Genomic DNA, 15,188 nt, shown 5'->3' on the forward strand with positions numbered 1-15,188 from the left:
TTAGCATCATCAGCTACAGCTACACCACACAAGCTCCAAGTTTAAGACGATGACTGAAGACAAAAGATGTTTTTTTAACTTTGATGGACGACAACATATAAATACAAACTGCTGAAGTATCGTTTTTTATTGTGATGTAGTTTGTTGATGTTTTAAACACAGCAGGCCTCTGGTCTTCCTGGGCTTCATTACTTTAATATATTATAAATGTAATAAGCTGACAGTTCATCTGAGGGCAGAACTGAGCTGGTTCAGGATGAGAGAAGAAGAGACAAAGACTGACTGTAAACAAAGCCTTCATGCAGCAGAGCAGCAGGTACAGTAACTCAAACACTGTTTCTACCAACATCTGGACCTTGTTTGGTGTCATTTCCCTCGCTGGCAGCGCCGCAGCATTTATTTTTACTACAGGTGGTCCCAGAGGGAGTAAAAAAAAACCCCAAACCCCGCCGGTCTGAGCGCCTCCATTTATCTCCACGTCGTCCCTGAATACGACTGGAACGGCATCACAGTCGGCACGAAGCGGCTGAAACATGAGAGTGAGCATTATGTGGGTACGGTCCTGACAAATGAGAGAGGATACACAGAGCCTGCAGGGTGAACAAATACACAGCGGTGAGTTTAACTAGGTCACATGGTGCGTTCACTGACAGCGGGCCGCAGTACGACAAAAGCAGCACGAGACAAAAGGCTCAGATGGAAATAAAAGGATGGATCGATGGATTATAAGAAGCAGGAAGTATTTTTACTGCTCTGTGATAAACTCATCCAGTCACTCCTTCAATCTAAAGAAGAACGACACAAGTGATCAGGAACGTAAAGATGAATCAATAAGTATCTGATAATCAATAAAAGATCCAACATGAGTCCATCTGGCACATTAGGATGTTTACTGTTTGTTTAACTATTGTTTATTTATTTATTTACTAAAAACATGAACAAGTGAAACTGAGCTGAGTCAATATCTAATCAATCATTACACATTTATCTGCATAGTCTTTGTATTGATTGATGAGTCTAGTTGTGTGTTTTATCCTCACAGCAAGAGACAAACTTTCAGGACTAATTATAAAAGAAATTCAGATCCTGGAACCAGGAAGACAAATATTATAACCACAATGTGTTTGAACCGGTAAACTAATCAATCAGAAAGAAATCTGTTCTAGTAACTGATTAACTTAGACAATAATCAATACGCAACACAATAATTAACACTCCACAACAAGCTGGTGAGTCGAAGATCAAACTCAACTTTTAAGCAAAACAGACACAAAGTTCATTAAAAAGTGAAGTTTAATCATCTGTTGTTCCCTCACAACTGAGCAGAATCTGTATGGTCGAAAGCTCCGGAACAAGCTAGTAAGTGAACCTTGAGTTGACACTGAGAATGAACTTTGAGGCTCAACTTTAAAACAAACACAAGACGAAAAATCCTAAAACTCATAAAAAAGTGAAAATTAAACAGTTCTGTGACACCTGAGCAAAATCTGCATCATGTGGTTGAAAGCTCCAGAACAAGCTAGTAAGTGAACCTTGAGTTGAGATTGATTTGTCAAACTGTTTTTTTACAAGATCAAGAATCAACTTTCTAGTTTAACATAAAGAAATTCCCAATGATGGATGAAAATACACAACAGTTACAATAAATAACTGAATAAGTGTTGAGTTGAACCTTTAGTGAAGATTCATATTATTATTATTATTATTATTATTATTATTATTGTTATTGTTATTGTTATTGTTGTTATTATTATTATTATGATGAGACTGTGATGGACGATGTGTGACATAAACTCAGGAACCCAGTGAGCTGCTGCTTCCTGTCGTTTCCTCTCTGCTGTTAATTATCTTGGTTTTACTGCCTTTAAGTCTGTAAAACCTGTTTGTTAAAATAAATAAACAACCTGAATAAAACTCAACAGAGATTCCTGCAGCGGAGAAACCAAGAGAGTGAAGTTCACAGCAGGAGGAAGAGGAGGAGGAGGAAGAGGAGGAAGAGGAGGAGGAAGAGGAAGAGGAGGAGGAAGAGGAACCGCAGCCTGATGTCAGAGCAGCGAAGGTGGGCTGGTTGCATCCATCCATCCATCCCTTCATCCATCCCTTCATCCCTCCATCCATCCATCATCCATCCATCCATCCCTTCATCCATCAATCCCTTCATCCCTCCATCCATCCATCCATCCATCCCTTCATCCATCCATCCATCCCTTCATCCATCCATCCACCTACCTATCCCTTCATCCATCCATCCCATCATCCATCCATCCCTCCATCCCTCCATCATCCATCCCTTCATCCATCCATCCATCCCTTCATCCATCCATCCATCCCTTCATCCATCCCTTCATCCCTTCATCCCTCCATCCATCCATATATCCATCCGTTCATCCGTTCATCCTCACACACACACGAGCCACAAATGCAAATGAGCTCCACAGCGGCGGGAAACATGCGGCGAGATGTGAGTCACGGCGGCGTAAACTGGGCCGAGCAGAGTCGCCGTGACTCACCTGCTTAATGAGAATCGGCTGATATAAGAGCAGCTCGTCTCAGAGGAATCAACAACTTACTTACATAACAACACACACACACACACACACACACACACACACACACACACACACACACACACACACACACACACACACACACACACACACAGGGAGGGAGGACGCCGGCCCACCCAGCTGAGAGCTTGCATAACAGGACATGAATGCGAGCGACACGTCCAGATGTGCGCTGAGGGGCAAAGACAGAGGATGACGGGACGACGTGCTGCTGCTGCTGCTGCTGTTTTGGTTTATTTCCAGCGTGAGAGCAGCTGAGTGAGTCACTGTGAGCCGCTGAATTCAGGGAAAATGGAAATGAAGAGCGAGTCACCGCACTGACTATTGTGCAGCTGCATGGCCGACGTCCACGCTACTGTTTGTAATGATGCCTCAGCTGGTCCTCATGTAGAGTTTCATTCAATTTACAAAAGTATTATTGAGACTAAATCCGTCCTCCTTCATTCTGCTGCAGATTTAACAGAAATATCTGAACGTTCAGTGAAGAAAACTGCAGCAGAAGAAGAAAATCTTGATGTAACACAGTAGAAAATACATCGATGTTAAACTTTACAAATGCATGTAAACACAATGAAGTTTTGCAGAGTTCAAGATGCATTTTAAATCAGATTTCGTCGTGTTTTTGAATCGTTTTTCCCTCCTAAACTGGGAACATCTGTACATCACAACCTGACATACACATGTTCCTAAACAAAGTGGACCGACACACACAAACAGAGCAGCCTGCAGGTTTGAGTCCAGAAAACATATCTCTAAACACAGTCAGGTATGATGCAAACACAGATATAACAAGCCCTTCATCATCATCATCAGCATCATCATCAGCATCATGTGACCCAAAATGAAAACAAGCAGAAACAATCTGCTGAAGTTTCTGTTCTCAGTTGATCAGGTTTTAGTTTCAGCTCGGCGTCACGCTGTGTAACAGTCGTATGTAAACAGTCGGCGTGTGTGTGGAGACTCCAGCAGGAGTCAAACAACAAGCTGACGGTGTCGCTGTCTTGTTTTCATCAGAGAAAAGAGATGAATTCATAAAAGATGAGTTAAGTTTGGTTAAAAAGAGTTTCTGATAAAGACTGAGACAAAGAAATCTGCTCAACCTCACAGATTTTACAGCAATTTACACATTAAAGTTTTATAAAACCTTGATGTTTTCCACATATTTAATCTGCTTGGTTCATAAAAAACACAATTTGATATCTGGTTATTTTATCAACTTTTTTGCTTGACGTATCATTATGAAGTAATAACACTGAAGGCTCCATTTACAGCACAGAAGAAGTGCGTCAACCACTGCGTCAGTCGCTATATCTCATAATAATTCATTGTGTTGTTAATCTCTTTCTATTATCTTATAGCTATATGACAAATGTGGAACATCACACAAGCAAATCTGATGACACACTACTTATATCTGCTTAAACGCTACGGTTTAGTTGCACTGAGTAAACTGACTGAATAAACTAGTCTTATGATTTCCTGTTAGCTACGGCGGCTAACAGGAAGAACGTCCTCTAGAAGCCAGTGAGCTAAGCTAGCAGCTCTACAGCTACAGAATCCTGGATCAATATCCAGTCAGCTGATCAACATGTTCATATAAACATCAACACAGACAGAAAACATGTCATCAGCGTCTCTGTTGCAGTTTCTTTCATTTTCTATCTATTTTCATCTGTTTCCAGGTTTTTCTTCCTCATGTGTTCTGCTGTCGTCTGTTTATGTGAAGCAACAAACGTTGTTACTATGCAGAGCACAATCACAGCTTTGGCCTGTTGCCAAATTCAATATAAAATTGTGACAATTTCACTTCTCCTCCTCCTCAGTGAACAGACTTCTTTCTTCTCTCTTTATTTCCAGAGTGGTGTTGATCATTTGTTCACAGAGAAAAACACTCCGAGGGAAACAGAAAGTGATCCGCTGCCTTTACAACAGCAGCACAAACAACAATAACACATGGAAACACTGTCTGTCTGTCTCCACTTTAGAGAAATGTTCACAAAATCACAGGATATACTGATATAAATGGTTAAATACATCATGATGTCCCTATACGGAAGCCTTTATGGACAAAAAGCATCTAATCAACAATATTTATATCTGTAAACAGACGCCAGTTTTCCACAATATGGAGACACATCTGAGCAACAACAAAAACTTAATAAAACTCACTGATCAGGAGCCAAAACAGAAGGTAACACACAGTTTAATCCAACATGTTCTCTAAGATAAACTATTACAGGTAAGATAAGCAAAACAAGCAACACCATATCAGATTCCTGCTTTATCAAGACGTCTGGAGCAGAAACACGTAACACACAGTCCTCATATACAGTATATATATACAGTATATATACACACATGTAACCAATCTATAGGACCATCCATCAATTATCAGAAAGAACAAAGAAGTCAAACTCCAGCTGGGAAGAAGCAGCTGTTTCTATGAGGAACAGACCCACAGAAACCTGAAGATTATAATCAACAAGTAAAGTCAACAACCTGAACCGTAAACATCCACAAACATCATGAGAGCCGACCGAGTTCACTGCCACAGAACGAATATAAATATATGAAACGATGTTTTTGTGCAAGAAGAGCATCAAACACAAGTACTTTACAAGTGTTTCTGCTCACTGAGAGACTCAAAGAATCAAACTCACAACCCTGAAAAACACAGAACGGCTTCAAACAACAAGTATGTCCTCACACACATCAATCAATCGATCAATCAGTCCTGATTTCTGAACGTTTTACTAATCTTAGCACTAACAGCTTTTCAGTAAACCTTTATAAAAGATTATTAATATGTTTTATTAGACAAAAAGTGCATGTTAGATTTATTTTGCTGCTAATTTGTCAGATTCAGGAAGACAGAAGCTACTGTGGAAAGTTTACAATCAGCCAAATATTAGTAGTATAAGTGTGATATATTAGCAGATAATCAATATACACCTCTACACCTTTACACAGAGTATAAACAGCATCAATGAGGAGAACTGCTGCTCAGTGATCGACGGTGTTTCTGCCTTAAAACCACTTTAACTTCACTGTCAGTATCACCAACACTGTTTTTTTTTAATGTGGATTAACAGTCTCATCACTGAGAACCACTAGATCCCCCAGCAGCATCCCGGTCCTGTCTTACCTTCTATAGCGATGACATGCTCCCGGATCTGGTTCTGCAGCAGCGGCTCCTCCACCCGCTCCAGCAGCTCGTAGATGGAGTAGATGTTCGGGTGGACGGACTCAAACCTCTGGATCTCGGATCGGATCGCGGCCGAGTTGGCGAGGTGCTGCTGGTAGTTCATCGCTGCAGAATCCCCCAGAAATGAAGTCACTTAGCTGGAGGGTTTTTTTTTGCAGATGTTTTAGGATGTTTGGTGGAGGAAGAGGAAAGTGAAAAGATGCGACCACCAGGACGGGAGAGAGGACTCAATTCATGCTTTTCTTCTCTGTATCCTGATCAATAACACATCAGTCCAACGTTATTTATCATCAGGCTTTCAGAGGTTTTAAATCACTAGTTCGGTTGGTTCTTTTTAGGCATAAAAACACAGTTTATCCGCGTCTACATCACTGGAAAACACTCATCCAGCGCTGCTTTTGTAGGTGATTTTTAGGGATGTTTTGTGGAGGAAGAGGAAGGTAAAAAGATGTGACTCAATGCATGCTTTTCTCTTCTGTATCCTGATCAATAACACAGCAGTTCAACGCTAAGTGTTATCAGGTGTTCAATTAGTTTAAATCACTGGTTAGGTTGAGTCTTTTTTTGCCATAAAAAAACAGTTTATCCGCTTCTACATCACTGGAAATATTCATCCAGCGCTGGTTGCAGCGGAGGCGGCCAGCCTGCTGTTAGTAGCCGGAGAAGGCAGCTGTTCCCTGGAGTGTCCCAGCTCCCAATTCCGGTGCGGTGACAGATGTGCGGCAGCCTGGACACGGCTTCTCCATATCCTTCCAGCCTGTAGGAGATTAAAAACACAGTTTCATGGATTTATATGGCTTTAAAAGAGCTTTTAGAGTAACTTAAATACAGACGAGGAGGATAAAAAATGGCCTTGTTGCTAGGTGGCTAAGCTAACTAGCTGTAGCTTCCAAACCGGGGAGAAAAGGGGGAAAACTCACCGATTTTCAGCCGTTAAAGTCCGCTTTAAACAACCACCGAGAGCGGAATTAGAGCCGAGAAGAAGCGAGTGAAGCGGCTGTTTTAAAGATATAAAGTAAAGCAGCAGCTGGTGACCGTGAAGCGGCTTGATAAACAGTTATTGCGGCAGTTAGGACGCCTGTTCCCGGCCGTTGTTCCGTCTCCGCTCCGGGATCAGCGGAGACAAATTTACGTCCTCAACCGCGGGAAGCCAGCGGAGCTCGCGCGCCTCCCAGATTATTCCAGGTGTCGTAAACGAGACGTGTTTCACAGGTAAGTCCCGAACACAGCGCCGTTCCCCCTGCCAGAGCCGTGAGGTCCATCCCCTGCACACCGGAGCCACTGTATCCCAGCCGGGAACCTCATTACCCTTCAATGTGTTTCCTCGCGGAGCGTCAAGCTGCGCATACCGACAGCGCGACTTCCGGCTAAGCGTTTCACAATAAAACGTGTGTGTTTACATGTAATTGAGAAAAAAATATTTAATTAAAAACCAACTTCTCTGCACGGACATAAATTATTTATTATAATCATTATTATTCATTTTATTAACAATTTACTGTTTTATTATAATCTGTTTTATTGTGCATCTTTTATTATCTTAACTACTCATCTTTAATTGTCTTATTCAATTAACTTTTTTTTGGCTTTTTACTAATGTTGGTGTGAATTAATCTCTAAACCCATATTTACCTTTACATGTGTCAATCACTTATAAAGCACTTTGATGTATGAAAAGTACTGTATCAATAAAGTTTGATTGATTGATTCAATTAACATCCTCTCCAACATCTACTGTACCAATGTATGTTTATTACACTTTAATGTCTCATTGTTTCCTGTTATATTATCTTAATGTTGTTATTTTTTTAATGTTTTTCTTGTGTTACAACATCTTGAGTCACAACTACTGTATGAATAGTGCTACTATATACAGATCAATAAGCTTAAATACAGATGTAGTGAGTTCAATTCCCCCTCAACAGAACCTCATCACTGACAGAAACATTTAACCAGACACCAAAAAGAATGTACATTTTTGTAAACAATAAAAACATCCACTATGGCTACCAATTATATATATTTATTTATTTTAGTGCAAAATACAACACGTGCAATAACATGTTTACATATCATTCATTACAGACTGTATATTATATAAACATATATATACTGTGTATAAAGTCACTTTTTTACCTTTACAATATTTATTTCAGCACTATTTGCATCATGTTTACAGACATCGTATGTTGTCGTCCACTTGTTGTTTCTACATGTATGAAGGTTTTCTATTGTTTCACTCATTTGTTGGTACATAATAGTGATATGTTTATATTCAATTATCCTTGTTCAGCCACGAGAAACCAGAGTCTGAGTCCTCGTATGTGTAAACACACTGATTCTGATTCTGATATTTTATTATTGTTGATTTACAGCTAAACTGTGAGCATCAATGTTCATTTCTGACAGTGGAAACACAAGTTTGATATTACAGGTATCTACATATTTTAAAAAAATGCCAAATCTGCTGATGAAGACTGTAAGATGTGGTTGAAAGTTCTGGAAAAAGAAAAAATAGAAAGCATGAAAACCTTACATTAAGATTAATCTATTAGGGGTTAAACTGCTCAATTATATATTTTTTGTACCTTCATGAAGGTTAAACACTGATTCAAAGTGTCTCCACACTGCCAGGAATAAAATACATTTATTTATTTATTTATGGCAGCCATAAATTAGTTAATTTGCAAATAAATAATAAGTCTAAAAACATCAGAATCAACCTGTAAAATACCAAGTTTTAGTTTCAGCAGTAGATCGTATACTCACCCTGCCGGTCCACCAGCCCAACATATATATATATATATATATATATATACTGTAGTTTTATGTTTGTCTTCTTCGTTTGTTTTCTTTGTATATCTGCAGATTTCTTCTTGACATTGTGACTGAATAAGAGTCACATCAACTGTTTTAAACAAAATCTTCTTTGTTCTTGTTGGAGAAGCTTCTTGTTTCATATTAAACGACTTCAATCACAAAAATGTGTTTTTAAAAAGGAAGTTGGTCTAAAACTGTGAAACTCAAAAGTCCACAAAACACAAACAAACTGACTTAAAGTGGTTTCTTCTTCTCTTTAAGCTTTCAGCTCATATTTAATATGAGTATTTAGATTAGTAGAGTTGTGCTGATTTGTAAACATTACTATCTTATTCTGAAGGTCAAACTACCTTTATTTTGGTGTTTTTATAGTTAAATGCTGCGAACTTGACGCAGCCACATTCACGGAGACACTTACTGCGTCGAGTCTGCGCAAAAATGACAAGTTTCCTTCTATTGATCTCTGATTTTCTGCCAAGATTTACTACATGTTTTGGCTCCTTTAAAGTAAAGATTTAATGAACATATGAATAAAAAATCATCCAGTCAAACATAAGAAGATACAACAGTGATAATGCTGCAAACTTCAGTGTTTATTTCTTGTATTTACATGAACATATTTGTCATAAAGATCAAACTCGTTGCTTCTGATTGGCTGGTATTTTGTACATGTGATGTAAATACCTCATTCATAGTCTCTTTGAAAGTTCAGCATTGCTCAACAGTCTGATCCAGTGTTATTGTGTTGAAGCTGGTATTTTCTCTCCGTCCAGCAGTAAATAGTGCACAATGCCGCTCTTCTTCTTCCCACTGTTTGTCGCCTTGATGCAGCACTCGTGTTCGCCCACCATGAAGTGCGTCTCTGTGCCGTCGTCTACAAACTCTCCCTGCAGAACCAAAAAAAAACAAAAAAAACATGCAAAAAAACAACAACAAAGATTTTGAAGGATTTTCCAGTTTGTATCTATAGATGACGTCACACTTTAACTTTACATCAGGTCATAAACACAAACATCCAAAACTCTCAGCTGTCACTTCTTCTTCTCTTTTTTGGAGGGAAACTGTCTGTCTGGTCCTCATTAATTAAGTAATAAATTACATAAATACATATTTTATATATATATACATGAACTATATGTGATAGAACCTTATTCCTTGTGTGTTTACGTAGTTTTATATTCAGTTTTATGTTTTTATTTAATTATAATTTATAATAATATAATAAAGTTTATTTATAAAACACCAGAGATCACATTTGATATGTTTTAATAGTTATTTTATTACATCACTTTGGTGTTTTGATTTAACTATTTGTATTTGTTGTTGCTGTGATACTGTTTGAATTGTTCTGGTTATGAAATGTGCTAAAAAAATAAACAAACGTTTGATTTATTATCCCAAAATTTGACTAAAAAAAGACACATTTTAAGTTTTATTCATCATCAACAGGGATGAGATTTTTATACTATCTGAAAAAAAACAAACAAACTTGTGTCTCCAGTTATTAAACCTGACGTCTCTAAACAACGTTGTTTCTGTTTTGGAAACCAAAGACAAAAGTCAACGTCCCGTTTCTTACATTTACACCGTTTTAAACAACGTTAATAATATCGAGGACACTAATAACAAAAGCAGCCGAGCTGAGTGTCATTAAATAACTTTATCATGAACTAAATCTTTATTTTCATGATGTTTGTCATCAGTTCTGCTGCTGTTAGTCTGTCGTTCACACACGTTCCTCTTATCAAAGCAGTTAAAATACACAAACATTATTATTATAAACGTTATATTAAGTCTAAATGTCGGCTCCTTTCTTCTCTTTGTCGTCATTTAGATTTTGATATTTCATTTCGAGCAGATCATCATTTTAAGTTGAAGGTTTGAATCTTAACTTCCACAAATAAAACTGTTGTTTTTTAAATATCCAAACTAATTATATTTATTTATTTGAATATTCTTACCATAGTCTCCATTTTCTGCCCGTTGCACCAAACATCCATGGTGTCCTTCTCTGTTGGAAAACAGCAGTGATGAAGGTTCATTTTTCTACATCATAAATGAATATTTATATAAATAAAAACTGGAAATAAGAAGATATTTCTCATATTATCATTCACTGGTTACCTGTTGATTTATAACTTTTCTCTCTTGCAACCAGAATGAAGTTTAATCATCATGTAATTAAGTAAATAACGAGGATCTGCTGGTGTGAACTCGTCTATCAGGCTGCTGCAGGTTGTTTCCTAAAATACCAGCTGATCCTGAACAGATTATTCTCTAGTCACTGGGTCAAAGTCTTCACCTACATTCAAACACCGGAGCTGTTGCGTAACCTCATGTTGTCAACATTAAAAAAAAACCTGAACAGTTTGCGGGGAACGAACGCCGGCGGCGGCTCACCGAGCACGACTCTGCGGTCCTCTCCGTCCACTTTGAGCAGCCAGGTCTTGGTGGTCTTGGCTCTGTTGTCGATGAACTTCTGCAGACTCTTGCCGTCGACCTCCAGCGTGTACTCGTAGGCGAAGCCGCTGATGGCCTCGATGTTTATGGTGGCTTTAGTGTTCGCCGCTCCCACGGTGAAGTTTTCCTTCCCGACCAGCTTGAACAGCCAGTCTTTTCTAACGACTTCCTGTTGAGGAAACACGTTGGGAGTCAGTGAAAGAGGTTTTCCTCGCTGTAATCACACTGGCTGTTAAAAGATCCTCGTTTTGTGCTAAAAAAGCATTTAAAAGTCTCATATTCAGCTTCATCAGTCTGAGTTAGTCATATCAAGTGGATATCTGACACATTTACAGTCTTTTTAGCATCAAATTCCCTCTTTGTGTTTCCTCGGACAGTGTTTCCCTGTTGAGCTGCAGGTGGAAGTATAGTAACAAAAAGAGGAACTTTGGCACTAAAAAGACTGTAACGTTGAAAGATATCTACTTGATTTGACTCATTTGGACGCTGAAGCTTCATATTAGCTTCAAGATAAACATTGAAATACATTTTAATGGTCAGTAAGACAGATTTCATAAATATTATGACCTCGTCCTTTAAGGACACGCCAGCTTTTTTTTTTAATCGTGGACAGATTTATTGCGGGCGCAGAAATATGAAAAGAAAGCTTGAAATGCTTTTCAACATCAGGAAAACACCAACATGTTGCAGCTGCAGTGTGTCTGCTGTAAAACTAGAAACATCTTTAAATGTGATTATTATGATTAAGACCAGAAAACTACAACAGAAACTGGAACAAGATACGACTCAGATCATCAGGAGACATCTTTAAACCTCTTAAAACTTCTTCTATAGAAACATTTAATATGTTTTTATGATCTCTGTGTCTGTTTTTAGTTGCTGTTTCTATTTTCTGTAACAGACTTTGTAACTTTGTAACTAGAAAAGTGCTATATAAATAAAGTTTATTATTATTATTACTGTATTTAAATGACAAATGGTGAAACAATATGACTGAACAGTAAAACAAATCAATAAAAATGGAGATTTTTTATCGATTTTTTTAGACTTTTTAGAATTTTCTTTACAAGTTTTTTCCAGTTTAGACTAAATTATCTGCAGCAGGATTTTATCTAAACTTTTATCTACATATATAAAGTATCTGTACTGACAACAAGACAAACTACACAGTTTAAATGTGAACAACTAAAATCATTTCCACTGAAGACGCTTCTGTTAAAGATAATAAAACATCATCACACTCTGTTTTGTAGGTATTATCTCCTTAATAGAATGACGAGTTTCAATATTACAACAAATATACACTTTAGAAGAAGTCAAATTAAAAGTTTAGGTTCTAATATTTAATGAAAAATGTTTAATTACTTTGATTTTCTTGACAGAAGTTGGAGGTTTTCCCATTCAATTCAATACAGTCTTTTTCTCCGAGCATCTAGTGGTGGTTTGAGGAACTGCAGCTTCATTTAATCGAGGATTCAGACGTTGTTTTTATGTTTATTTTTAACATTCAGGAAGTTAGTTTTTCCTTTTGAACACTCTGCTGTAGTTTGAGTTCCCAACCTGAGGGTCGAGGCACCACAAAGGGTCTGAAGAAGAATCTGAGGGGTCACGAAATACATAGAAAATACATTTTTTGGAAATATTTAACACTTTCACATCTTCAGGCTGCTAATAATCCTTTAAACTAAACTGAAAATCCCTCTTTGGTTAAATCCTCTCCAGTTATGACACGAGGTGCCAAGTAAACTTCATTTTAAGGGTTAACGAGCTGAAACAGGCACAAAAAAAAGCACTTAAACCGCCATAAACAGACACAAACCAGAGTCTCACCTGCCCGTTGACATAAACGATACGTTTCCCGGTGGTGGTGCCATGAGCGAACTCAATCCTGTAAACGCCGTCGCTCAGCGCCACCTCCCACACAGCCACCAGGTCTCCACTCAGCATCTCTTCTGACGCTTCCTGACATGAACTGGAAGAACAAAACCAAACAAAAACCTACTAGATCTCACAGCAGCAGCAGCACTCCAGCTGAAACATGTTTAAGGTTTTGAGGAGAGGGAATGTGAAGGAGTGTTTCTGAGCTCAGAGAGATGTCGTCTCAGCAGAGCAGGTGTATTACTGTAAGAGGCTTAAAGACCTGAGCTCACTCTATACTGACACACACAATTAGGATAAGCTGCGGTCTGTAACCTCGTCTTCATGTAACGCTCAGCTGGAGGTCTGTCCTTCAACCACAAACCTTCTGAGATGACCTCCGACCTTCCTACAGACAGGAAAACACACCAGACATGAGATCACCATCAATTAAATAAAGGTAGAGTTAAAAGATGTCACAGATTCTGCAGATAATAATAAAACTAAACGATGTTGAAGGGACGAAAGAAGCACAAAAGAAGAGTTTTTATTCCCAATATTGATCAAAACAACATCTCAGGTTTATAATCAACTAAATAATAAAGTTTCACAAGTAAAAAATACATGTTGGCATCCCATCTTAATGGTATAATATGTAATTATTCTACATTAAAATGTCTAAAAACAACTAGACCTATGTTATATATGTTGTTGAGTTGTGTACTTACATTATCCCAAATGTTTCCAACAATGTTCAAACTCAGAGAAATCTGTAATTTAATCAAAGTAACGGACCGTTTCATTTGGTCGCCTGTCAATGGCGTCATACCTCCTCTACCAAAGAGTAAACACACACCAGATGCATACGGCGGCGCTGTGTTTGTCCGCTACAATGGCGTCTACCAAAGAGTAACTTACACACATACAAGATAATACATTGGCGTTGTGGTTGTTCCACACAAACTGTTATAAATGGACTTTTATTCAGTTTTAAGACACATTTTCATGATAAATTTAGGTGGTTTTTAACTATATCTTTTAGCCGGAAGAAGGATTTTAGTCATTGGACGTCTGGATCTTAAGTTATCAGAGAAATAAACTGGACAAACGTTAGCAGCAGCTCGGCTAACAGCCCCTCCAGGAAGTCCGGTGGTCACCAAACATCGTCAGAGAAATATTGATTTTTTTTTTTTTTAGATAAAACAGCTTTAATTAGTATTTTAACGATTTTAATCTGCGTGTACGTTTGTTTCTGGAGAGGAGGAGACCTCTGCGAACGTCTGGATCTAAAGTTATAAGAGAAATAAACCGAACAAGTGTTAGCAGCAGCTCGGCTAACAGCCCGTACCGGACGTCCGGTGGTCGCCGTACATCGTCGGAGAAACACTGATTTTTTAGGTGAAACAGTTTTATTCAGTGTTTTTACCTGTAATCTCCAGGTCCGTTTGTTTTGGAGAGTAGGAGACCTCTGCGAATGATGAACACTGGAGTAATACTATCCCGGTGAAGCTGATTATTTAACGGCGAAGACAACAACTCCCATGATCCCTTGCTACTTCACACCGTCATCACACTCCGTCTGTTGTTATTGTTTTGATTGAGACGCCTAGCGGCTGAAATTACATGTTGTGCGTTTAAAGTGATATATAGATTATTTATATATATTTACACATGAATAGCAGTTAAATGATCAGTCAGGGACAACATGTAGCAAGAATGATCATTTTTAAATTGTTTTCTTGAGGAGTTTCAGCTTTTTGTGCTTTTTTATTTTGGAAATAGTTAAATTGATGCATAAAATGAAGAACATTGTTATTTTCTTTTGATTCATGAAGAGAATATTTACCTAAAAAAAGAAGTTTTATACAGTAATCAATCATTCTGTTGTTGGTTTTAACTACATATTGACAAAAACACACAGTTAATAACACGTAATATTGATTCTATTTCAGATCTTTTCAGATAAAAATGATGTAATATTTTCAAATTAACATGTTTTATTTTGTTTTTGTTTGTTGGTTCAGTTTAATTAGATTCAACAGAGAGAATCCACAAACTTTCTACCTGTATAAACACATTATTTACTGTTGTATTTATCTGTTTATAGACGTTTATTCATCTTTGTTGTTCATCTTTGTTGTATGGAAACACATTGAGAGTCTCCAGATTCCTCCTATAAACATATTTGGCCAATAAATGAGATTCTTCATTTTATTGGTTATAAAGAATCTGAAAGGATTTTTCCAAACATGTTTTATTTTATTAATGATGGATCTTTT

General features: G+C 37.8%; 2 protein-coding genes across 7 annotated transcripts in view; both read right to left on the reverse strand.

Moving 5' to 3' along the window:
- Window positions 1-7,106, reverse strand: part of agap1 (ArfGAP with GTPase domain, ankyrin repeat and PH domain 1) — a 183,051-nt gene extending 175,945 nt beyond the window's left edge. Inside the window, exons 1-2 of the mRNA XM_042404430.1 lie at window positions 6,693-7,106; window positions 5,713-6,529 (exon numbers count right to left, since the gene is read on the reverse strand). Of these exons, the coding sequence (XP_042260364.1) occupies window positions 5,713-5,875 (163 nt within the window). The 5' untranslated portion in view covers window positions 5,876-6,529; window positions 6,693-7,106. The remainder of the gene's footprint in view (window positions 1-5,712; window positions 6,530-6,692) is intronic.
- A 2,058-nt stretch (window positions 7,107-9,164) lies between these two features.
- Window positions 9,165-14,376, reverse strand: LOC121892139 (fas apoptotic inhibitory molecule 1-like). 6 transcript variants are annotated; one of them, XM_042404989.1, is made up of 6 exons: window positions 14,336-14,376; window positions 13,220-13,318; window positions 12,883-13,024; window positions 10,993-11,221; window positions 10,554-10,603; window positions 9,165-9,479 (listed from the first exon to the last, which is right to left on the reverse strand). In XM_042404989.1, the coding sequence occupies exons 3-6, from the start codon at window positions 12,997-12,999 to the stop codon at window positions 9,330-9,332; spliced, it is 546 nt and encodes a 181-aa protein (XP_042260923.1). In that variant the 5' UTR covers window positions 13,000-13,024; window positions 13,220-13,318; window positions 14,336-14,376; the 3' UTR covers window positions 9,165-9,329. The 6 variants fall into 6 exon arrangements, with proteins under 6 accessions (XP_042260923.1, XP_042260925.1, XP_042260924.1 ...); XM_042404991.1 differs by having other exon boundaries at window positions 13,214-13,318; XM_042404990.1 differs by having other exon boundaries at window positions 13,203-13,318.
- Between the last annotated feature and the right edge of the window lie 812 nt (window positions 14,377-15,188).

This window comes from Thunnus maccoyii, chromosome 24, assembly GCF_910596095.1.
Source record: "Thunnus maccoyii chromosome 24, fThuMac1.1, whole genome shotgun sequence".
In the NCBI taxonomy this organism is placed as follows: domain Eukaryota; kingdom Metazoa; phylum Chordata; class Actinopteri; order Scombriformes; family Scombridae; genus Thunnus; species Thunnus maccoyii.